Genomic DNA, 23,955 nt, shown 5'->3' on the forward strand with positions numbered 1-23,955 from the left:
AGAGCATTAATATGGTCAAGACTTGCGTGGGTGTTTTATTCGTTCATCTTGAAATCCCCCAAGCGAGAACAAGCAGCCTCTTTCTCCACAAGCTTACGTTTTCTTTGCTGAGCTGACGCAGCTGCCCAGTAAGGTGCTTGCAAGTTCACAACCTCTGGTATGGCCAGATACGATGTCAATGGTTTTACGGAATTCATCATTGTAGAGTACCTGAGTGAGAGAGTCAAGGAGCGGTGTCCCTGATGTTTCGAGGGTGTTTGAGAGTTTTATACTCGTCTGTACCTGATCGGGAAAACCATGGGACCCCTCAGTGCCATCGCTGGGGAGACCCTTTTCTGGGTCGCCAATAGCCAATCAGAATCTGCGATTCCTCTCCTGCATAGTTACCCCTGAGTCACAAACACAAAGTTGGCGGTACGTACACATATCTCCAGATTGGGAACTCCGTTCTACTTCATGGGACGCAGCCTCACCTCATTTCGGCCTCAATCCGGGGCCTTTGTATGAGCCGCGCACGCTGTGAATCTGCGAGTTCAAAAGGGCGAAGATTGAGGGTAATCGCTCGACCATTTACAGATAAGCGGGCTGGCTGACTACATCAAAGCGAGGCGCAGCACGCCTCCTTGTCAAGTTACAGCACAAGGTTGTTTCATGACGCTGAAGTTGACTGGTGAGAGGAAGTCCTTTTTTTTTCCCTCTCTCTTTTTTGGGAAACAGAGCCTCCTTGTCGTCGCAAAGACGTGGACGGGGTGGGGTGATCTTCAACTCATTAGCGGATCCCAACCCATTGGGTAAAGGTGAATGTACATGCGTACCCATGCAGATCCGTTCGAAGAGCAGTCTTTCTCTAGTGCAGAAAGAAAGGAAAGTCGGTGGATGAGGCGAGGCCGAAAACGATTGCGGAAAACTTGCATTCTTCTGCTTGACATTTTCTTTTTACTCCTTTCGATATTTCTTTTCTTTAGACTCTTCAATACTCACGGCATTTTTGGAAGTTTAGTTCTAGTCGTTTGCTTATTACACACCCTACCAGGCTCGGGGACAGAGAGCCGAGACCCTTTCCCACGATCCCAATCACCGCAACTCGTCCACGGGGGTTAATCTGAAAGTAATAATAATGCCATCACTCATCTCATCTCTGGCGACGGCGCTATTACTGGTTTCTGGAATTTGCGCCATTCCACAGGGACCATCTGGAGCCGAGAGTGGGATCGTAAGCGCGGTATCAGCAGCATCAGCATCAACGGCAGGCGTAGCCGTCTCTCAAGCAACAACAGCATCACCGTCATCGAGCAACGCCGCCAGCGATATCTCTGCCTGTAACAACTCACCGTTGCTTTGCAATCGGGCCTACAACAATGTCACTCACATGGGCGCGCACGATTCGTCCTTTCTCCGTGATGCGAGCACCAGTGACAGCTTAGCCGGCAATCAATATTTCAACGCAACAGTCGCCCTCGACGCCGGTATCAGACTGCTCCAGGCCCAAGTTCACGATGCCAACGGGACACTCCAACTATGTCACACCAGCTGCACCCTGCTAGACGCAGGGCCACTCCAAGACTGGCTGGCCAAGATCAAGTTCTGGATGGACAATAACCCCAACGAGGTGGTGACGATCTTGCTCGTCAACTCCGACAACAAGCTCGTCTCTGACTACGCCGCCGTGTTTGAGGGATCCGGTATCTCTACTTACGGCTACCAACTGAGCAACGGCAGCTCAGCCAGCAACACCTGGCCCACGCTAGGAGACATGATCACATCCAACAAGCGCCTGGTCACCTTCATCGCCTCCATCGACTACTCGCCCACCTACCCGTACCTGCTAAGCGAGTTCGACCATGTCTTCGAAACCGCGTACAACGTCCCCAGCCTGAGCGGGTTCAACTGCACCCTGGATCGGCCCAAGGGACAGGGTTCGGCAGGGGATGCTATCTCGGCGGGGTTGATGCCGTTGATGAACCACTTCGCGGACAGCCTGCTCTTGCAGGGCGTCCAGATCCCGGACGAGACGGACATCGACATTACCAACAGCCCGGATACTTCCACCACCGGAAACCTGGGCTTGCACGCTGATACCTGCGTCAAGCAGTGGGGAGTGAAGCCGACGTTTATTTTGGTAGACTTTTTCGATCACGGGCCGGCGATCGATACGGCCGATCGGTTGAATGGGATCACGGCCACAGGGAGGAAGTCGGTGTCCGGGGAGAGTAAGGGGAACACGAGCGGCGCGGGGGAGAACCATTCGCCGATGGGCATGAATGTCGCGCTGATTGCTTTTGTGGTCTTTGCTCTGGCGATGGTATAGATGATGTTGTCTGTTAATACTTGAGTGCTAGAATAATTTGGTTTGAAGAAGCTCATGCGCATGGTCACCGTGGCGTTGGGCGTAATTTTTGTTCGAAGGGTGTAATTGGTGCTTTGGGGTGAAGGTAGACTGGCCTGATCAAACTGGCCTGCGGCCTGAATAATTGGATCGACGCTCGAACTTGCTTGATGACAATCAGTACGGGTATTACACGAGAGCTGGTGATGGAGATTTTACGGTATTCTCCCCTTACCATGATTCTTGTGAGGTTATGCCATCTTCACCAGCTATATTCCTACATTAGCGCATTCCTGAGTTTCTGTCTATACCATTCGTAAATATCTCCTGTTCACTGACAGGCGACGAGCTTATCCAAATCGCCCTGCCGTTTCATCCGAGATCGTCGTTTGGTTGAGTGGAAAGAAAGAGCCATCCACTCGCATAAATGTATATGTATATATATATCTACTATTTATTCTCTTCCACGTGCCCCACCCCCTTCACCCTTCTCTCGCCCTTCATGATTAACTGTTCACTAAACGTTGACAATTAGTGAGTCATAACACAAAGGCAACTCAAAAAAGTGAATAAATCGGTGCCGTACTGTTAGGAGCAAAGAGTGTACTCCTCTGCTGTTTTTTTCATCCGAACTCTAACGCTGCCTTCCGTTTGCCTCTTCACAGGGAACTGGATGAGACTGGCAAGTCGTTGCTGAAGAGGTTCTTTTCGGCCGATTGGAGAATCACCTGCCGTCAACAGGATCGAATGGTTGGCCGCTCAGGCAGAAGAACTGTACGCTTTATCCACTACACATGAAAGTCTCCATAACCTTCAGTTCCATGCGGATAGATTCTGGCCGCTCCTTCCTTAATGCAAAGGTTGATCCAAAAGTGAACTAGAAGGTATGGTCGAGGCACCATCTCCTCGTCATCAAGTAATTCAAGCTGCTTCGCGTGAGCTTGAACCTCTTCGTTCTTCAAACCTTTTCGTGCGGTCGTCGTTTGCTCACGCCCACGAATAAATTATCCTACAACTTCGCTACCGGCACTGCAGACACCAGCGCATCCTAAATACTTTCGTACTCGGTTCTGATCGATTGTTGACACCTAAATCTGCGAGCATTTACCCCGCGCAAGAACGAAAAAGTCGAGATCTCGAGGCCATTGAGGATCTGGACGCAGTAAGCACACGGAAACAATGAGTTCATCTAGAGCGACATTCTACGCGCACCAGACGCTCAATCTCCACGCCCGATATGGACTATCGGACAACGCGAAGAAACTTCTCCGAGCTCACGACCACTGGAAGATGGGAGGCCTTGAGCGAGATCAACTGGGTCGTCTGGTCCGAATGTCTCCCGACATGCGCAAGTCAATCACAGATACCATCACCAAATGCGCCGAGATAATGCGCAAGAAACCTGCCGAGGTCAAGAATTGTATCGATATCATCCAGGCCTGTACTGAGATTCTGGATGCTGCTGGTGAGGATTATTCATCATGATCCAGTTCATCTGTACTGCATAAATTTGGTACCGAGACCCATATGCTAATAGTGCTGTTGACCAGACAAACCGCCCGATTTGGAAGGCTTCCCATTCCTAAAACTACCCGCCGAACTACGTCAGAACATATATCGCTGGTACGCCACCAAAATCGCAGCCACGACGTTAGTTGCCTATTCGAACGAAGTGGGTTGCGACTGCGGCAAATGGACACCTCCAAATCCTTCAACTCTCCCTGCTATACATCGCGTAGACATGGCGTTGGCTAGGACCTGCAGTCAAATCAAGTCCGAATACCTCGAATTCATCTATCACAAATACACCTTATATTTCGACTGCAGCTGTGAATTGAACAAGCGCTTGAAAGGCAACTCAACCTTGCGTGCCAGTCTTCGTTCAATCAAAGTCCATTGGACAGGCCCGGTGTCGGACAAAGCCTTCAGCCGTCTCGCCAAGTGCAAGGAGTTAAGACATCTTGACATAGCCATCTCCAAGTCAACCACCAATTTTGAGACTCCTAGGGAGAAGGAGATGCGGCGTTACTTTCATTCGATGAAGCCAGCTCGACTTGCGGACGCTCTGGGAATCGAGGAACTGCTCAGTATTCGAGGCCTTACGTCGGTTTGTGTGTCCCACGTGAACGGCAGACAGAGCACAAAGCGCACGGATGAAGAGCGGGCAAATCTCCAGGGGCTACTCATTTTCAAACTCCGCGTCCCCGAGCTCGACTAGGGAATAACATTCGGGAGGGTGAGGCGGTCGTGCCAGCCATGCTTTGGGCGTGGATGCCATATAGGGGGTTGGGCGGCCAGGTCAATCAAGTGGAGGAATGCGGAAAATGACCGAAGTGCAAGCGCTTGGGCATGTGGAAGCGAGCCATAATGACAACCTGTTGGGTTCTCGCTGATATGTTTGAGCGATGTCCGAATACCTTGAACGAGTATATGGAGAGTTGTAGGTGTCAGGGGCTGAATGGATCACATGAGGGGGGGGATCTCGATCTCAAGCCAGCAGTCGATATACAGCAGCAGGGTCTCGACTCTCGAGGACAAAAACGTCCAACTGGGAAGGAAGATGTTGCAACGAGAAATTGCGAAAGCCTCCATAGGGAAAGAAGAAGGTTCCGCACTCAATGAACGTCACAGAGTTTATTCTTGTCTAGTACGCAGCTCGCAAGGAGGCGCATCCTGGCTCAAGATCAACCCCAGGGCAGGATAGTTGACCGAATCAGGCATAAGACGGCATCGCACAAGACATAGTTATGGACGGCACTGGAACCTACGGTTTATCGTGTCGAACTAACGTCCTCAGTCTGGGAGGACAGAGACACATTCCGCAGAAGGCTTTTGTGCCCCAGCTAGGTCGATGATTTGGCTCTTGGTAGCAGAATGGTAGTCATTGCTTTTGGCATACATTCATGAAGAAAGACGTGACGTGCCGGCATATAGTTCACCAGACGTGCAAGCTTTGACGTTTTGAGTTGTCTTTGAGTTGCCAATGGGTGATGAAATTAGGAAGGGTGAGGTTTTGCTGAAAAATGTGTTAATTCGAAGTTCAATGTGGACCCACTTAGACGTTTCTTGACTTGCCAATTGTCAAAAGGTCCTGGCAGCTGTCAGCTATCTCGTCTACTGCGCTCTAGCACCGTTCCCTTGATACTTCAACACTTTACATCAACCATCAACACTGACATCCTTCGCAGCAAAGTTATACCGATGTTGATACGAGCAAAAAACGAAGTTGCAAACTCTCATGCCATGAGTTCGAGCAGATCTCTGCCTTTGGAAACCTTTCCTAGATGGAAAAGGATAATATCACAGCTAGGATCAATGTAGAGTTGAAACTTCGCTTCATGTCGTGGCTCTCAATCATTCCCAGATACAGACCCTCCTTCTCAGGGCTTTGTTACACCTGGAGCTGTAATTACTGTGGCGCTTCTGTCGCCCACTACGACATTCGTGACTTGGGCTATGGCTGTGCGATCGGAGGTTTGTGACGACGACGAAGTCTTGACCACTGCAATGGTTACCATAGATGGGTTATTCTAGCATTTGAGCGATGGCCGCGCGTATTTCTGGTTTCCACAGACTTCTGGCTGTTGGAGCAGGCTGAACGCATTTGTTGACTCGCTTTATTAACTTTGATAAATATGGTCACCGGCAATACCATGCATTCGCAAGAAGTTGTTGTTCTATCGAACCGTTTGTATGTGGGGTAGACTCACACAGATTGAAGTGCCCTGAGACGCGATATCTACAGGAGATCAGATCGGAAGGCAGTTGGCTGGTAGACTGGTTGAAGTGTTAAACCTGCGAAACTTCGTCGTGAACACGATTTGCTGTTGAGGTGAAGGACTACTGAACGTCAGAGGTTCTCGAAGTGAAGGGGCAAACGAGAATCGGGGTTAGGGTTAAGGCTGCGCTTGAAGCGAGACATTACAGGCAACTGACAGGCACCTGCCCGTGCACGAGCCATCTGCTTTTCACAGCATTTGCACGACACTTTTGCCCCGCCACGTGACGCACAAATTTCGAAAACCATCTGGGCTCGAATTCGACGGAGCACTTCCCACGAACCTGCGACCGAACACACAGCACAGACAATATCGAGGCGGTATCCTCGAAATCATTGCCCAAGATGTCTCTGGTGTCCGGCGAGAAGGTATGTTGCAATCCTGCAAATTCATCTCCTCCCGAAGAAGATCATGCGTTGCCCAAAAAACCCAAGGTTCTTGGCTGCGGTCGTTGTTCACCCTCTGGCGCCGTGGGGATGCCATCACGAGTGACGAGCTGGCGTCGCTGCCCACCTTCAAAACCGATGCAAATACGAAACGACATAACGCGAAAATACAAGGAAGTGGCGTTCCACGACAATGTCGCGACAAATAAACGGTTCATCGATGCGCCGGCTTCCGAATACCGATGACGGCTTCAAGCGATGTGTAGGCATGGAGGTGGATATGGCTTTGCAGTTAGCCTGTGGTTGACCGAGGATGAAGACGAGCGACATGGCCTTTGACGACAAGAGATTGCTATTCGACACAGTACGCAGGCGGTGGGCGATAAAGAGATGGCAATACGAGCACGCGACCATGAGCATTCGATTGAGCACTGAGCTTTAGGACCGATGCTTGGATATCGCGGCAGCCAAAGGAGAACAACACGGCAGAATCAAGAACCAAAACCGGCAAGCGCTGGGATGCATGATCTTCGACCGGATATCCTATAAGACGCTTTCGGATGCTAACTGTCTTTTCAGAGCAACTTCAACCACATCTTGCGTCTGCTCAACACCAAGTATGTTCATCCAGGCACCTCATGATCTAAACCATTTCGCGAATCTGGAACAGAACCGTTTTCAAGATGAGGGTCAATATGTTGAATACGGACGCTGACTTTCATGCAGCGTTGACGGCAAGCAGAAGGTCGTTTACTCCTTGACCAAGATCAAGGGTGTCGGTCGCCGCTACTCCAACCTCGTCTGCAAGAAGGCCGATGTCGACCTGAGCAAGCGTGCCGGTGAGCTCACCTCTGAGGAGCTTGAGCGCATCGTCACCATCATGCAGAACCCCACTGCCTACAAGATCCCTGCTGTACGTTTGAACCGATTTCACTCGATATGACTTCGTCGTCTAACCTTGTCTACAGTGGTTCCTCAACAGGCAGCGCGATATCGTTGACGGCAAGGACTCTCAGATCCTCGCCAACGGTGTTGACTCCAAGCTCCGTGATGATCTTGAGCGCCTCAAGAAGATCCGCGCCCACCGTGGTCTCCGTCACTACTGGGGCCTCCGTGTTCGCGGTCAGCACACCAAGACCACTGGCCGCCGCGGTCGTACCGTCGGTGTCTCCAAGAAGAAGGGCAACTAAATCTGTGCGGGCATATTCGGCGCTGCTTTTTCTGGGTTATTGGTGGTGTTATTCCGAGACGGGCAGTCATGGACATCTGGGACTGAATTGTTTCGCCTCGCGCGTATCTGGATTCTAGGTAGCCTATGGCTAATGGGGGAACTCGCATAATGGAAGACACATCATTGACAGCATGACAATAAACGGCGTGGATATGGAAAATGATTTACTCTTGGGATTTTATTCGGTCTCTATGGATGTGAAACACGCAAATCCATTGAATCCATTGCCCAAAACAACCCACTACAATTTTCGATGCCATAACGCCCACCCCATGTATATGACTTAGACTACCATAGACGAAGACCCAGAGAGTATCAGCCAGTTAAATCAAGAAACGAAGTCATGGCTTTAATCTTCGTGAGTGACGGCCATATCCAGGACCTCTACTCTTCCCTGTCCCTTGGTTTCGCTTCCGATGAAGTCAGACAAGATTTTGAAAGCACCGGGCTCTACGAAGCCCACCAGTTCCCACTCTTGGCCCATGACATCTTGGCTCTCAACCTGCTCAACGAAGCTGAGAATCTTGTCCTTGACCGTTCCGGGTGCCTTCTTCTCTCCCTCCTCGCCATCCTTGTTGGCCTCCCCCTTGGGAGCCTTGACGGCCTGTTTGAGCACATTGGTCGTGCAAGTGATGCGTAACCTCATCCTCGCCCTGGCAACGGGTATAGGCTGATGGGCAACAAGCGCCTTCATGGCCTCAAGCGCCTGCGACTTTGCGCTCTTGTTTGTCGAAACACCGGTCCAGATGGGTAGGGACTTTGTAGGCTGCGGCTTCGCCTCGCCGCTCTCGCCCGTCGCCGGCGACGCCGTACCGCTCGCGGCCGCATCCTTCTTCTCCTTCTCCTTCTCCTGCAGCTGATGCGCCTGCGAGCTGAGCATGTCCAGCGCCTTGTCGATCATGCCGGTGGTGTAGACCTTCTTGGTGCGCGGGTCGACCAGCTTGCTAGCGACGATGGAGACGACTTCGTTATGGACGCGCTCCAGCTGCGCGCTGCGCTCCTTCTCGCCCACCTGCATTTCGCCCTTTTTGAGAATCTCCAGGATGATGTCATTGACCGAGGTGTCCTTGCCAAAGGCCTTTTGCAGCTCGGCCGTCGGCGCCGTCTGGCCCTTGGACACGTTCAAAAAGACGTTGGGGATCTGCAGGACGTTGTCGAGGTCAGTCTCGATGCCGGACCGCCATTCGAGGACTTTGTTCTTGTAGCAGGCGACCTCGAAGCGTTTTTTGCCCTTTTTAAGCCGGACAAGGGAGACGTTGGTCAGTTTGATCTGGTTGGAGGGTTGTTGGATCACCATTTTTGCGGTGGTTGTGTGGTTGTCGTGAAAAGAGTATAATTCGATGGTTCGACGGTATTGATTCTCCGGGAAATGAAGCTGTTGGAAATTGTTTCGAAGGTAGTAACAGTCGGTTACATAGGATGCTGGACTAGCTTTTCTGAGTAGCTGGTATGTTTCCAGAAACCGGGCATATAAGTTGACTTCCTGCAGTTTCTCTGAGAATGCGCCCGTAAAAGAGATAACGATATGCCCGTGGAGCAGAAATTCTTGGTCGCCCGCAGCTTCCACTTTTCTCTGCTGCAGAGCCCGGGCTTTGGAAGTCTGCCCCGCCTGCCCGCCGTACTGCCCCAGTCCCCTCTGATGGATGGATGGGCCGCCCCATCGGATCCCTAGCCGAATGACGATTGACGGCGGGCAAAAAGCGGGCTTGTCAAGCACGCGATGCGGGAATTCCATTTGTCCATCGGATGAGTCAGTGGGTCTTCCTGTTATCGATACCATAACATCACGCTTGGAGGCGGGGGAGACGGGCTTGTCAGATATTCAAGATGATAAAGACTGACACGAAGTGAGACCTCTTCAGTTTCGAAGACAGGAGATGTATGTCGAAGTCATTCATTTCATAAGGGATCCTTCTTAATCTTCATTACCATTTTCACATATTCTCTGAAGCTGGCGCCTGTTTGAGTTGAACTTGCCAGGAAAGCAGCACAAAATCACCGTTCGTCTGATATCTTTCAGGGGTATCACGCTGCATAATGCGCGACCCATGAGGATTACTGGAGTTCCGTGAAGGATCATCATCTCCTCCTGGGAACAACATTTTTATATCCGGAGTTTGGAGTATCATACATGGACAGTAATTCAGCAATGAGAAGGAAATGAGTGAGTTGTTGTCGGGCGGTGGACATGGAGTCGCATCGAGGCGACCTTGCTGGCGAGGTTGAGACAATGACGAAAGGTAGCTTATCAGACAGATAGGTTGATACCAGGTTGATTGGCGCCACGTCTTGAGGCCAGACTGTACAAGAAAATAAGAGGTACACATGGCGGTGAGAGCCTTATTCGCGGCTTTCTTCACAGGCGTTTGGTGATTTTTTTGTCTGGCTGATCGGCTAGGCGTCCGTTCTCATGACCAGCGTGACCGCCCTGCAAGGTACCTGACCAATACCCAGGCATGCATTCATGTGGCGGCGCAGCGTCTATCCAATCCCATGCCAGCTTGCCCCAAATCCTGGGGGTTTCTGCTGCATCCGCGTCCGGTGAAGCTCGGTTCCGGGGCGTTTTACCTTGGCAGTTGCTTGCCCATCCATTTCCGTTATCAACCTCCTCTTCCTTCCTCTTCCTCTCTTCCATCTTCTTCTCATCATCCATCTGTATCACAACATCAATACTCCTAACACCATCACAATGAGGATCTCGGCTTCAACCGTGCTCCTCGGGGCTGCCTCGGCCGCCTCGGCCGCCTCGTTTCAGAACCAGGCCCAGCATGTCCTTGCCGACAACTTTCACAAGGCCCATGACGCCGTTAAGCCCGTCGCCGACTCGTTCGCGCACACTACCCTCGAAAGCTTTGAGGAGGCCTTCAATGGCATGAACTCCCAGGCCAAGGCCCTTTGGGACGAGATCAAGCTGCTTGTTCCTGAGAATGCCTTCGATAAGCCCACCTGGTTCAGCAAGCCCAAGGCTGCTAAGCGCCGCAAGGACTGGGACCACGTCGTCAAGGGCGCTGATGTCCAAAAGCTGTGGGTTAAGGGCGCCGATGGCGAAAAGCATCGTGAGGTTGGCGGCCAGCTCGATAACTTCAACCTGCGCGTCAAGTCGGTCGATCCTGCCAAGCTCGGCGTCGACAAGGTCAAGCAGTACAGCGGTTACCTTGATGATGAGGCCAACGATAAGCACCTGTTCTACTGTAAGTCAATCACGCTCAAATGTACTTGGGTAGTAAAAATCACGGTGCTGACTCGGACTGTCCAGGGTTCTTCGAGTCTCGCAACGATCCCAAGAACGACCCCGTCGTTTTGTGGTTGAACGGTGGCCCCGGCTGCTCTTCGCTCACTGGTCTCTTCCTTGAGCTCGGCCCTTCTTCCATTGACAAGAAGCTCAGGGTTGTCAGCAACGAGTACGCTTGGAACAACAACGCTAGCGTTATCTTCCTTGACCAGCCCGTCAACGTCGGGTACTCGTACTCCGGCAACGCCGTCAGCAACACTGTCGCTGCCGGCAAGGATGTTTATGCTCTCCTTACTCTCTTCTTCCACCAGTTCCCCGAGTATGCCAAGCAGGACTTCCACATTGCTGGCGAGTCTTATGCTGGTCACTACATCCCTGTCTTTGCTTCTGAGATCTTGTCCCACAAGGATCGCAACATCAATCTCAAGTCCGTCCTCATCGGTAATGGCTTGACTGATCCTCTTACCCAGTATGAGCACTACCGCCCCATGGCCTGCGGCGAAGGTGGCTACCCCGCCGTTCTCAGCGAGAGCGAGTGCCGCAGCATGGACAATGCCCTCCCCAGATGCCAGTCTCTTATCCGTAACTGCTACGAGAGCGGCAGTGTCTGGTCGTGCGTTCCTGCCGCCATCTACTGTAACAATCAGTTCATCGGCCCCTACCAGCGCACTGGTCAGAACGTCTATGACATCCGTGGAAAGTGCGAGGATGATAGCAACCTCTGCTACAGCGCTCTTGGCTGGATCAGCGACTACCTGAACCAGAAGGATGTCATGGACGCTCTCGGCGTCGAGGTTGAGGGCTATGAGAGCTGCAACTTTGATATCAACCGCAACTTCCTCTTCCAGGGTGACTGGATGCAGCCCTTCCATCGCCTCGTCCCCGGCATCCTCAAGGAGATCCCCGTCCTCATCTATGCCGGTGATGCCGACTTCATCTGCAACTGGCTCGGCAACAAGGCTTGGAGCGAGGCTCTTGAGTGGCCCGGCAAGAAGGGCTTCAACAAGGCCGAGCTCGAGGACCTCTCTCTTCCCAAGGCTGACAAGGAGTACGGCAAGGTCAAGACCTCCGGAAACTTCACCTTCATGCAGATCTACCAGGCCGGCCACATGGTGCCAATGGACCAGCCCGAGAACTCGCTTGACTTCCTCAACAGGTGGTTGGGCGGTGAGTGGTTCGAGCAGTAAGAGGTTCATGACCTAACAGGAATCGCGACCGGCAATCGGGGATCTTATGAGTGTATGATGGATAATGATTGATACGGGATAGGTTTTGGTTCACGACAAGGGCGTGTGTATACAACGAGGGTAAAGACCATAGGGACCTTACAGATTACCTTGGCTAGTGTCAGAGAGCTCGCGTCTGTTTGATGCTTCAGACAAGACACAGCGTGGCGTAATGGACAGCACCCGGTAGAGTTTGTATACAGAATGAAATTTGTTTTATTGTCAATAAACACTACTCCTAAGCTCATGGACACCATTTCTGACAGTCCACCTGAACAGCCTAGTATGGACAGTCATCATGATGTTGAATAGTAGGTATACAGGGAACAAGGCGCAGATGTTTGTCTCTTGCCTACAATTTTACTGTCAGATATATTTCCACGACTTGGCTGAGCCCGCCTCCACTTTCAAACCCGATATCTCGCGTTGTCGAATCTGTGTGCTTAGAACTGATGACCAGAAAACGTGCATCCGATCTGTGTGGTGCTTCTTATAGTAACCATTGTTCGTGGTAAGAGAGAACGCTCTATCTAGGGGATCTTAGTTGCGAGGGCGTTGGACACTGCTGTCTTGTGTCCGTAGAGGCAGGTGTGCTGACTTAGCGGTAGCTGTCTGGCTTTTCGAGGAAGTCGGGTTCAAGAATGAACGCATACAGTCTCATACAAACCAGACGAGCAGATTCGTTGAGGAGAGGCAGAGGCAGCGAGTAGAAAAGAAAAAGTCAAAGATGGTAATGTCATACAACATTCTGTTTTACGATATTTTGGTTCACTGGCAACCACTCAGCTCAGCTCAGCTCTTCCTCATTTCCTCATATCAAAAACTGACTGGCTCGATTAAGAGGGAGGGTACGACACGTAGGAGGGTGATAAAAATAACAATGGTTGATGGATGGGTTGGGTATGTTGAAATGAGAACTGAACTCCGGGAAGTCTAAGCAGCTAGTAATCTTGTGATGATAATCCAAATGACGATGAGCCCTAGCCAAACCAAGCCAAAGAAGGAACCATGCAACTGAAGAAAAAAAAGACAGAATGACAGACGGAAAAGGAAGCCAAAAAAAAAGGGAGGTATCATGTAGAAGGTCAAGTCTTTGTCAAGACAGGTAAACAAGAAGAAAAGAAAACACACAAAGAAGTGATAAGAATAAAGCAAGTCCCATGCAAACCTCTACTAATACACCGACACAACCGTAGTAGAATTCGCGAGTTCTTTTGTTTCCTCGGATGAGCCCAGAATAGAGTCGAGCTTCTTTCTCTTTCTTTTCCCCTCGCTCTTGGGAAGATTGAAATGGTGGTAGTGAAACCTCCTACAAAAGAAGAAAAGGAATCATAAAAAAGCATGTCTGTGTGAAACAAACTCGGAAGAATAAATAACCAACAAGAAGAAAACGAAGAAGTAGAAGAAGAATAAAAAAAAAAAAAAGAAGAAGAAGAAAAAGCCGATGGTAAAAATGCTCTCCCCCCCTCTCCCCTTCCCCCCCCCCCCCCTCCCATTGCCTTTCCTAATCATGTGTATACGTGTGTGATTTCGCCGGTGCATCCTTTCCTAATCCCAACCAACTCGATCAATCAATAATCATAAATGCATCTTTTCTCTCCAACCCCTTACTGTCCTAACCAAATAATGAGCAACCGAATGTGAATAAAAAGAAACTTCGTGTATTGGTCCACAAACCCATCCAGAACAAATCATCTTCCTTCCGATTGGGGGACGACACTGACACTCCTCATAATCTCTGGGCGTCCAGTAGGCCAGTGTCAACCAGCATCGATGCCAATTGAGAGGGCTTGTAGTCGGTATTTAAGACTTGTGGAGCCAATAATGAATGGGCCACAGGCTGGCGTTTCGTAAGAATCTCGCGAACCTCGATTCTATAAATTACAACCGGGCTTAGCAGCGGCAGTGCTACGAGGGTAGGCGTCTCAACAACACCCCAAAGATGAGATGGAAAGGGAGACACTTTGCGTCAACGCCATCAAATCCTATTGCGGTATTATCGATGTTAAACGATCTACAGCGGAAAGCTTCATGAGCCGCTGGATCGAGGCCTCCACTTCTTTGCGCGCTTGACAATATCGGGTGAAGAATCCGAGAGCGTAGCATCGTTATCATCTGCCGGGACGACAAGCATGCTACCTCGTTTCGGAGGCGGCGACGAAAGCCGAAGCAGAGAGATGGTGCTCTATCCCATCGGATCTGCTGACCTTTCGGGGCTTGCGGGGCATGATATTTTTCCCTTTTTCGATTTGGTGAACGAGGAGAATTTGGACGAAAACTTGTTCTTGAGACCCATCAGGCTCGCCTTCTTCCTCATCGTTTTGCCGTTGCCGGTGTCTTGTTCCGGTTTCAGATATTCCTGTCCTAATGTCGATCCGCTGCCATTCATGTGACCGTTTCCGTTAGACATGTTATCTTCGTCATCGCTTATAAAATGATCGAGTTTTTCGTTCACTTGCAGCTGATCTCGGTCCGAAGACATGTTGGTCGCCTCAGGAATTGCAGTCTGAGAGTCTGGGGCTGTGACAGTCGTCACAGGAACACCGACAGATTTGTCCATCGAGTCCCTGCTGATGATGCTCGTACCCTGCGTACTAGGCGAGAGCGGCATCTTGCCCGTCGTCGCGCTGTTTGCCTGCGAACCCCACTCTCCCGAGCAGGGTGCTGAGCTGCCTTCGGTCGCCTCACTGCATCGCTGACGATTCGATCCGTGTAACCCGGCACCTCCACGGGAGAAGTCGGTAGTCGTAAGACTAGGAAGCACACCGTTAGGTCTTCCATCGAGGGCACTTTTTTCTGTTGGAGGCTCCGAATCGCATTTCGGCGGGGGGCTATATTTAGAGATGCCAAATTGGTTTTCCATCGTCGATCCTGCCGAGGGGAGTAGAAGTTCATTCTCAAAGTGAGTAAGGTTGAGTTCCATTTCGTCAACGGAAAACTGTAGACCGGGCAAGATATCTGCCACGCCTCGGAACAGAGGGAAGGCAAACAATTCCATGAATTTTAGCTGGGACCTGATCCGGCCGTCAAGGCTCGTCGATGGTGGAGCGATAAGTGCCGTTTTTTGACCCATATCCATCTCAATCTGAGTCTGCAATATAAGCTCGTCATTCAGCAGGTGCATCCACTGTGCACCGATATCGTGTCTCCGTGCGACGTTACTGATGTCAGCGCACTTGATTATAAGAGCGCACACTAGCACCCTCGCCTCGTCCACAGCCTTCTCATTCCAACCGTTAAGATCAGGTTTTTGAGCTTGAAGTTTTTGCAAGTTTCCGAGTTTTGCCATGTAGTCGAAATGCAAGGCCATGTCCGTAGCCAGGATACAACTGATCATCAACGTGCGCAGACGCCTATTCTCGTAAAAGATCGGCCAATGTCGCTTGAGAATCTGGCAGTAGCTGGTGCTGTGAAAATTCTCCAGGACTGAGCGATCGTTGTAAAGCTCTGCGAGAGGCGCTCGTGCCTCGATCAGAAAGCCGTTGTTGACACCGGGATGCAAAACATCGTGACCAATGGCAGTAAGGAGAAGGGTGAAGGCTTCTTCCGGACCTATGGAGGGTGTCCCAAGAGATTCTGCGATTGGGCTTGTATGAGTACCGTTGACGTTTGGATAAGGAGGCAATGCGCCAATCCGGAGCAGCTGCTGAAAAGTTGCCTGTAGAACGTCGACGACATGTCGAAAGTTATGGTATGGCACAAAACCCATATAAGCAGCCCGACAAGCTTTGAGGAAATTTTGCAACTGCGTTGGCGAGATGCGAAATGCCTTTAGCTCTGGCATGGATAAGGCATGGTTTAGTGTGAGTTCGGCTGCGACTATCAGCTCGTCGTAGTCAAATTTGTGAGCATCGAAATGCCATGTGCTGATGGCACGGGAGATTTCAGCTCGCTTCTCTGGGCATACCGAAACATTGGCCTTATAGATCTCATTATCTCTGTCGTCCTCCGTGCTGCAGATCTTCTTAATCAAACTCTCCACGAGGTATTCGCGGAGATAACCATACGGCCGGGTATCGTTGAACACAGCAATCAGTGATCGTTTTCTGCCCTTACGCACGTCCGCCAATGCTTGTTTCCTCGAAAGAGCGTCCTTGTAAGCGTAATATGCCCTGTCTTGAATCACTGCGATGCTCTTAGCATTCAGGGGACCCGACAAGACTGCCTTGGCCCCAAAATCGATACATTGTTGTCGCATCCTCGTTCTATCTGCCCCACTGATGTTGTTCATGGCGTCGGGTGATTGGATGAGTGGGACAGGTATAACCTGCTCGTAGAGATGGCGAGCACGAGCTTCGGACTCGATCTTCTTAAGTAACGAGAGGCCGTACGAGTTGCCATCGTGGCTCTCGTCCCTGCGTTCATTCGGAAATTGGGCCGGGAAGAACTGCTGGTAAGGGGTGTCTAGGAGGATAATCGTTGGTTGAAGATCGGCCTCGTGATCTTCTTGGGGCTGGAGCCAGTGGGACATGCAGGCACCCTCAGTGCTGCACAAGTAAGCTGCGTCCGAACAGTTAGCACAAAAGGTCGACATGAAGGATGGATATCAGCGGCCCCGCAAACCTTCTGGAAAAATCTCCAAAATGCACTTCACAGTGTCGGCAATGCAGTTTGGTTCCGTCTTGGCAACATACTCGTCCAAATGCCTTGCGGTTCGTTGGATGCAGCGGTCCTCGGATACTGAGCGGTTGACGTATATAACACGGTAGTGGATGTCCTCCATGGCAACTTGTGGTTCCTCCATGATATCCATGTTGACTTTTGGTAGTGACCAGTCTCCCTGCGACTGCACTCTGGTGCCGAAAAAAGATGATTGTCCAAAACCACAACCTTGAATGCTTGGGTTTCTTGCCGACGCACTGAAAGTAGCCAATGCTTGTTTTGGCCTCGGGGGAAGGGACCAGAAATAGGCCAAGACGACTCCGACAGCGTTTGGACGCCAATGCCTCTGTTGACGCAACGACTAATTGGTTTAATCTTGGATCGGTTTTCTCTATTCCGAAGGCGAGGCGGTTGTGATCGGTGCGATTGCGAGGGATGCAAACTCCAAAGTCTCAGCACGAGTTTCAAAAGTGGACTGGAAATGCTGGCAGGCGATATTTGCGACAATGAAAAACAAAACTGGAATTGTGGTGTCCGACGAGTAGGAATGTTTTTCTCGAGACGCTCAAGGAGGCGAGGAGACTGCTAAAGGGCCGGTCGAGGTCGAGTTGCCTGGGTGGTTAGGAATTAGAAACGCGACGCACAGAAGGTCAGATTGAACAGAATCCCGGCGACGACGGCATGCGCGTCTAGACAATTGTGCCGTAAATCGCGGGTAGTCGGTAGTTGATGACATGTAACGAGTGGTTGTTGTCGTGCTTCAGGCGGACTGAGACTCGGGGGAAATTGGAAGACGAGGAGGATGCAAAGAAACAAAAAGGAAGGATGGAATCGCCTAGGGCGTGGGACTGGAGGTAGTGGCAGACATAGACGGGAGAAGAGATAGGGGAGGGCGTGGAAGGAGTTTTAGAACTCGCTACTTTCCAGTGAGAGGTGCTAACGGTAGCAGTATCCGTACTCGGTACACACACTGGGTAGGTAGGCAGGCCAAGCAAAGGTACAGGTGCATGTACCTTGCTGTGCAAGTAGAGGGCAGGTACCTTTGGAATGGGCAAAGAATGGGACGGGACCCGAGTGCGGGTGACAAAGGCCAGGTACCTTCCCTTCTACCTCTACACTACCTCTTACCACGTCGAAGCAGCGGATAGCGGGCGGGTATCAACAAGGAAGAGGAGGGGGCAGGGCGATGCTATACGTACATTGGACAGGAGATGTTTGTTGGTCGATATTGGCTGCCACGGCAGCAGTGGTTGGAATATGACAGAGACAGGGAGGCCGGCGACGAAAGGGAAAAAGCCACGGCCCCAATGGAGATGTGGTGGTTGCTCAATTGGTAACCGCAAATGTAATAAAATGGGAGAGGCTAGACCCGTTCGCTTTTGATGGGCATGGGTTTCCAAGGGCGGGGTTCGCTTCTTACATGTACTCTATCTAATTTTTTTTTTTAAATTTTTTTTCGTCGGTCTTTGGTTCAATGGTCCTTGGCTTGGGAGCTGGGATGACGCGCGAGCCTGGCGACCGAACACTGGTAGAAGCCGGCATGGAATCATGGAACCCATCCAGCGCTGCACTAGTATCAACGCTTTGGTTTCATCCACCGAACCTGCGCGGCATGGCACTCGGGTTGGCCGATGCCTGAGCGTGGATCAGCGCCCGCTAGGTAGGCCTGTTACGTCAAGATCCAAACATGAACAAGAAGGGAAAGAATGTCGAGAAAAAAAAAAACAAAAAAAAAAAAAAAAACGGATGCCACACAATCCATGCTTGGCGAGAAGCCATGTGTGCGGCGCGCGACGGCTTCTTGCAAAAGGGAAGCAAGCAGGCCAGGTCGATGCTACCAGGGTCAAGTGTTCCCCCTTTCTGTGAGCCAGTCAGGCTCGGCCAAACATCAAGTGAGGAGCGAATGGGAGGAAGCCCGACATGGGCGGGCAGACCAGCCAGGGTCGGCCGCCTTGCAATGGATGGTTGGGGAAGTTGCTGCGCGAACGAACGGGAAAGGCATCGCTGGCACGACATTTCAGTGGCCCATCAGCGAGCAGCCCCAGCTTTTGGCCGTCTTCGAGAAAAATCATCGAACGCGCTAAGGCAGCCCACGTCTCCCGCCCACCCGCGCGCACAGCACACCAAGGCACCATTGAAATTGAAGGAAGCACCTGAGGCCCCTTCTGCAGCATCCTCTGCGCCTCACAGCACACGACTCGATGCATTCATGTCTGCGAGTGGACGCACCACAGATTGTCATGCCGCCGCAGGTCCCACGGCCGGGTTTCTACACGTTATTTCTCTGGAAGTCAGCGAATACGGTAGGTACCGTATGGTGGTCGAGGTGGTCACTGCAGTGCCCTGTTCGCATCGCTGCCTGGTCGCTGTGGCCGACCTTGACAGTGTGCGCTTTCCCTCTTTTTGACAGGTGGGCCGAAAACTCGGACCCACAAGGGGTGCAGCAAAATTTGCTCATTGACCACCTTCCATCTGATCATGACTGGGATCGCGAGAGCAGATTAGGTACCTAGGTACCTAGAGGTAGCTAACCCCCCTCCCCCCCGGTCCGCGGTGTCCCGTCTGGGCAATTGCTCTCCGTCAGTCTCCGTGCAGCCGCGTCGGTTTCCGTCCAAGGCCTGGCTGCGGTCACTGATCTGGGAGGGGTCTGCTGTGTCGGGTGGCCCTGCCCTGGTGGCCTGCGCTGCACGGCCCACTGTCATCATATCTTCCACTTGTTCTCGAAGGAAAGAACATTCTCACTTTTGTCACCCAGATCTGGCTGCGACACTCCTCGACATGCGCAACCTTCGGACTCGATTGTGTGCCCGTTTTGCGGCAGGTACGACCGCTGGATCATATGGATGCCCCGGCGTGTCAGAATCTCCAAAAGTGCACAACCCAGTCGCACCACCAGGGGCAGTTGGGGTTTTTAATCAGAAGAACCGCTAGCGCTGCCAAGGATTGTTGTGGTCATCAATCAGGAACCACACGCGTCCTAACAACACCATCTCTGCCCGCATTTGCGAGCAAGGTCAGGAAGTTGTGCAGCGTCCCGATAGACCAGGAAAGGATGTTTATTTTTTTCACTGGCTTTGTAGACAGGTAGACAGACAGGGTCCCGACTTGGTGCGGGGCAAACAAACATCCGAACAGCACCGATGCCGACGGCTCACAGGGGTTCACGGGCATTCACAGGCACACACAGGTAGAGAGAGGTATTGATCAGATCTCGGTGCTGGTCCTAGGCAAAAATCGTCGCTCAAGCTGCACTTGCACCGATTATCCAACCTCGCGAACTTGCCATTGAATGCTGAAGACGTCCCAAAGCGGAGTGATCTTCGGAGTCGGCGACCTCGGGGCGACCTCCACCACGCGCCTTCAGCTGTCTACATGCACTTACACACACATCTCGCATATGTACTATATCGGCCACATTGACACCTTGATCCTCCCCGTCTTGCCCGTTCCCAACCCAGTCCTTATAGGCTCGTATATGTCACGATGGCATGGGTCAAATGCCCAGGCCTTCGCTTTTCGTGCGCGCAAGTTACCAAGGCATGGGGTGTTTTTGGCTTCCCTTCCCTTCTTTCTGATGTTTGCTGACCTGGCGTGCCTGGGTTTTATTCGCCTCGGAAATATCCATCTTTAGTCTCTCCCACGGTCCAATACCTATTATATACAATCTATGGTAATACTGGTTCTTTGGTTAGCTTAGCACTCCTGGTATACTGGACCAGATCGATGCCGATTTGTCACAAACCTTTACAAGGACAGATTAAGTGGCTAGGTTCGGATCAGAGGGCTATTAACAACATTCAACATGACATTAAACTCGGAAATAGCATATCCAAGGTAGGATCACGCCTTGATCATGGAACAGAACGAGTCAATGACACACCAAAATGCCTAGGGAAGCTAGCAGGAGGTCTCGAGCTAACAAACAAACCAGCATTGGACTGTGGCTTAGAGGGGTTGGGTCGAGATCTAGGGCTGTCTTGTAGTGTACGGGAGGATCCAATTGTTGGACTATTGCCGGCTCCCTGGGCTTCGGGTTTTGGATCGTCCTTATGCCCCTAGAGCCCTGCAAATGCTAAGGCGTCAAGATGATGTTCAGCGGTTCTCCACCCCACTGTGATATGTCATCATCTCGGTGCCCGGCTCTCGACTTTGGTAGTAGGCGGGTACTTGTGCCTTACCTAGTGTAACTCTAACCACTAATCCAACACTGGGCTCCCAGCAACACCAGACCCCAAACCACCATGTTTATCACGAAATATTGCACGAGGACAAGGCCTCCATCGCCTGAAGCAACAGATAATCACACAGTGGCGGTGTGAAAGCCTGTACACGGCGGTGGCTTCCACGTGTACACATCCCATCTGGATTCAGCCTGTCACCACCTCCTCTGCTCCTCCACATCAAGCTCCAGGGAAATCGAAGGCCTCAGAGCTCAGCAGCTACCGGACGGAAAGAGGGAATAATTTCCAGTATCCTATCGTTGCCGTACTGAACCAACACTTACAATTTCAGTTATTGTCTGATCAATCCGTCATGCAGCTCGGGCCACACCCCGCTGTCACCAATGCTACGACCTTCCTTATCAAGCTCGGCGCTAGATCTCGTCTTGCATGACCGGGGAGTACACAGCTGGAGATACGCATCCCGTCTTGTGGGTGGGATTTGGACCAACCAGTCACCTCACTTTAGCCATCCGGATCTTCCCCTTGTCACGTAACGACATCCTTCTAGAAGCAAACGCGGAACAAGCTAACCACGCTTAGGCTGTTGAGAGGGTGGCAGGCATATGTGATGACAGGGTGGGTGACGACTGACAGCCGTGAGATGGTGGATTGATTAGTCGCCTCGCCGACGTTCTTTGAATCTGGTATAGTCGGGATCCTGCGAATAACAGTCGCACAACATTTACCCGATATGGCCGTTCGCCCGTACGACGACCTCCAGTTCAGCCTGATCAAACTCGCCCATCGACCAACAAGCTATTCCTTAAACAGCAGGCCAGGTATATCCTCTCGCTTCTACAGCAGAGCAATTTCAGGTGTCATCATCAATGTCAGATTCGGCTTGGCCTGTGCTATGCCTTTTATCTTCAGAAGCTTCTCATGTCCTATCCCAGCCAGAGCTCTGTACAAACTCCGGTAAATATGGGGAAAACTATCGTTAACTCCATACTTCAGCTTTCCCAGGATGGCAATCACGAGACATCTCTATAGTGTACATCGGCCGATTGAGTTTGCCCGTTCAACCTCCCCGACTCCCATCCTGGCCCTCGCTTCGGACATTGGTGGTCTTGTCAATCTGAGACATGCATCACGCTATGCTGAACGGCCTCGCAAGAAAAGACAGACAGACACCGGATCGAGTTTCTGACTGGAAGGACGGGGGACCTCACCCCAGCATGCCACGGAGGATTTTCAGCAGTCGAGATTGGAATGAATCGCCACGCCAAGCCGTGCCACAGAACATGAGTCAGTCGGGTGTATGTTGTGGATTGGGCTTTTTAAGGGAAGCCTGGCGCCCTATCTACATTATACGGATATATTGACTTGATGTATTCGAAAAGAGCCCTGCCCTTGTCAAGTATTACCTGACCTGCAATGATATCTCACATTCTGGACTCGGATGCCCTTAACTTTATCCAAGGTCCGGACTTCTCACAATGGCATTCATGATGGATATGCAACGACACTCCAGAACCGAACAGTACTAAAAGATCTCACAAATCATCCCCACCTGAAATAATACTAGGACTCTACTACTGATTTGTACACTATACTTAGTTCGTCCATCTAGCTACCAGTGACTGCCTATTATATTATCCAAACCTCTTACATAACAGCCTACGGTATCTTACCTACTAATCTTCCCAAGTGGCTCCCTCCAAGAAGAACCGTCTCCCATCCCTTTTTAAAGATGATTTCCTTTTCTGCTTCAGCCCTGTCGATCACCCTCCATATCCACTTCTTAGTCACTCCTCTCCTCTCCCAGTCTCACCAGTCTTCCGCCCTAGAGGAAGCTAGTGGATAATGTGCTCGCTTCCTGTTCTGCCGAGGTTGATCTGAACCATAATACATACATGTACTTGCTAGTCGACTCCATTACTCACACACGCACAAACAACTCATCTCATGTTGCACATCTCTCTGTCTTGCTGCTACACGTCTTGTCATCGAGATTGCGCCTTGGGTGTTGGTGATCATGGGTTTGGGGGTTCGTTAGTGAGTGATGCCGCTCCCTGGGGTCCTTGAAAATAGAAAATAAGAGAGGGTATACATCCGTAATCCAGTGTGAGGAGCACCTGTTTTGTAGTTCTGAACGAAGGCTGAACATTTTGGTTGAAAACTGGGACAAAGCTGCCATAAAGTATGTAGGTCGATAGGTAAGTATGTATCCGGTGTCGGTGGGCGACTGAATTGAAAGTATTGGTTCATAGCCCATGGTCACAAAGGACACATTCTTTCTACATCCAATCCGCTGTCTCTCTAAAAAAAAAAAAAAAAAAAAAAAAAAAAAAAAAAAAAAAAAAAAAAAAAAAAAACCAGAACCATGTTTATACAAGCTACCCTGAGCTGTGCTCGTGAAGCTACTACATCACACAGCTTTCGACGTTGGTGTCTTTATAGCTTTACTGATGGTTCGTTCCCTTCATATTTACATCTCCCCATCTTTCAACTGTCCAAAGTCCAAGCAACTAAACCAAATTCACACACCTGAAACACTAGAATCGAGAGGTGACTAAAACATCACTACCGGCTCAAGAACCCCACTAGATTTCATGCCAATTTAGGCAGTGTATTTCCGGTGCACAAGCGTGACTGGGACGCCGGCGTTCTCGGCGACGGGATGACGATCGTCCTTGCTAGTTTCTTTAGTGAGAGGGCTACTGTAGTAGGCAGTGGATTAGACTTAGTTCACGATGTACGTAAGGGCATCATCACCTCCACTACCTGGCTCTAGCAGTACATATGTAACCGCAGGATTCGACCTGAAGGGTACGTTAGATATCAAGTATCATCAACACTTACACAATCCAAGTATAATAAAACTTTTCCAATCCCCTTAACAATACCGACTAATGACATTAAGGGTTTTGAAAGTCGAAGGAAAACTTGCTCACAAAAAACAAATGCCCTCACGACGACAAGCGGATGGAAATCTTCCATGTACTTACTG

The 23,955-nt window shown here is 50.9% G+C and overlaps 6 protein-coding genes across 6 annotated transcripts; 4 read left to right on the forward strand and 2 right to left on the reverse strand.

Annotated features, from left to right (window-relative positions):
• Positions 1 to 968: 968 nt before the first annotated feature.
• On the forward strand, positions 969 to 2,340 carry B0T23DRAFT_125315 (PLC-like phosphodiesterase). The gene has a single exon (XM_062832101.1). The coding sequence runs from the start codon at positions 1,118 to 1,120 to the stop codon at positions 2,306 to 2,308; it is 1,191 nt and encodes a 396-aa protein (XP_062694510.1). The 5' UTR covers positions 969 to 1,117; the 3' UTR covers positions 2,309 to 2,340.
• Positions 2,341 to 3,505: 1,165 nt separating this feature from the next.
• Positions 3,506 to 4,544, forward strand: B0T23DRAFT_403863 (uncharacterized protein; the record flags this gene model as incomplete). The annotated part of the gene is made up of 2 exons (XM_062838820.1): positions 3,506 to 3,791; positions 3,877 to 4,544. 2 exons carry the CDS (start codon positions 3,506 to 3,508, stop codon positions 4,542 to 4,544), a joined length of 954 nt encoding a protein of 317 aa, XP_062694511.1.
• Positions 4,545 to 6,193: 1,649 nt separating this feature from the next.
• B0T23DRAFT_125328 (ribosomal protein S13) lies at positions 6,194 to 7,767 on the forward strand. The gene is made up of 4 exons (XM_062832102.1): positions 6,194 to 6,473; positions 7,071 to 7,108; positions 7,218 to 7,404; positions 7,460 to 7,767. Exons 1-4 carry the CDS (start codon positions 6,450 to 6,452, stop codon positions 7,679 to 7,681), a joined length of 471 nt encoding a protein of 156 aa, XP_062694512.1. The 5' UTR covers positions 6,194 to 6,449; the 3' UTR covers positions 7,682 to 7,767.
• A 304-nt stretch (positions 7,768 to 8,071) lies between these two features.
• B0T23DRAFT_428015 (Shwachman-Bodian-diamond syndrome protein) lies at positions 8,072 to 9,019 on the reverse strand (the record flags this gene model as incomplete). The annotated part of the gene is made up of 1 exon (XM_062840107.1): positions 8,072 to 9,019. The coding sequence occupies one exon, from the start codon at positions 9,017 to 9,019 to the stop codon at positions 8,072 to 8,074; it is 948 nt and encodes a 315-aa protein (XP_062694513.1).
• A 1,221-nt stretch (positions 9,020 to 10,240) lies between these two features.
• On the forward strand, positions 10,241 to 12,163 carry B0T23DRAFT_125499 (carboxypeptidase Y precursor). Its single transcript, XM_062832103.1, has 2 exons — positions 10,241 to 10,913; positions 10,979 to 12,163. Exons 1-2 carry the CDS (start codon positions 10,412 to 10,414, stop codon positions 12,139 to 12,141), a joined length of 1,665 nt encoding a protein of 554 aa, XP_062694514.1. The 5' UTR covers positions 10,241 to 10,411; the 3' UTR covers positions 12,142 to 12,163.
• Positions 12,164 to 14,061: 1,898 nt separating this feature from the next.
• On the reverse strand, positions 14,062 to 17,101 carry B0T23DRAFT_125549 (uncharacterized protein). Its single transcript, XM_062832104.1, has 2 exons — positions 16,744 to 17,101; positions 14,062 to 16,680 (listed from the first exon to the last, which is right to left on the reverse strand). The coding sequence occupies exons 1-2, from the start codon at positions 16,931 to 16,933 to the stop codon at positions 14,366 to 14,368; spliced, it is 2,505 nt and encodes an 834-aa protein (XP_062694515.1). The 5' UTR covers positions 16,934 to 17,101; the 3' UTR covers positions 14,062 to 14,365.
• Between the last annotated feature and the right edge of the window lie 6,854 nt (positions 17,102 to 23,955).

The sequence above is a fragment of the Neurospora hispaniola genome, assembly GCF_033458365.1.
Source record: "Neurospora hispaniola strain FGSC 10403 chromosome Unknown B0T23scaffold_3, whole genome shotgun sequence".
Classification (NCBI taxonomy): domain Eukaryota; kingdom Fungi; phylum Ascomycota; class Sordariomycetes; order Sordariales; family Sordariaceae; genus Neurospora; species Neurospora hispaniola.

Coding starts and splice junctions, on each gene's coding strand:
- B0T23DRAFT_125315 (XM_062832101.1), top strand. CDS start 1,118: ATGCCATCACTCATCTCATCTCTGGCGACGGCGCTATTACTGGTTTCT.
- B0T23DRAFT_125328 (XM_062832102.1), top strand. CDS start 6,450: ATGTCTCTGGTGTCCGGCGAGAAG. Junction 6,474..7,070: donor CTCTGGTGTCCGGCGAGAAG/GTATGTTGCAAT, acceptor CTGTCTTTTCAG/AGCAACTTCAACCACATCTT. Junction 7,109..7,217: donor TTGCGTCTGCTCAACACCAA/GTATGTTCATCC, acceptor ACTTTCATGCAG/CGTTGACGGCAAGCAGAAGG.
- B0T23DRAFT_125499 (XM_062832103.1), top strand. CDS start 10,412: ATGAGGATCTCGGCTTCAACCGTGCTCCTCGGGGCTGCCTCGGCCGCC. Junction 10,914..10,978: donor CGATAAGCACCTGTTCTACT/GTAAGTCAATCA, acceptor CGGACTGTCCAG/GGTTCTTCGAGTCTCGCAAC.
- B0T23DRAFT_125549 (XM_062832104.1), bottom strand. CDS start 16,933: ATGGATATCATGGAGGAACCACAAGTTGCCATGGAGGACATCCACTAC. Junction 16,681..16,743: donor TTTGGAGATTTTTCCAGAAG/GTTTGCGGGGCC, acceptor GTTCGGACGCAG/CTTACTTGTGCAGCACTGAG.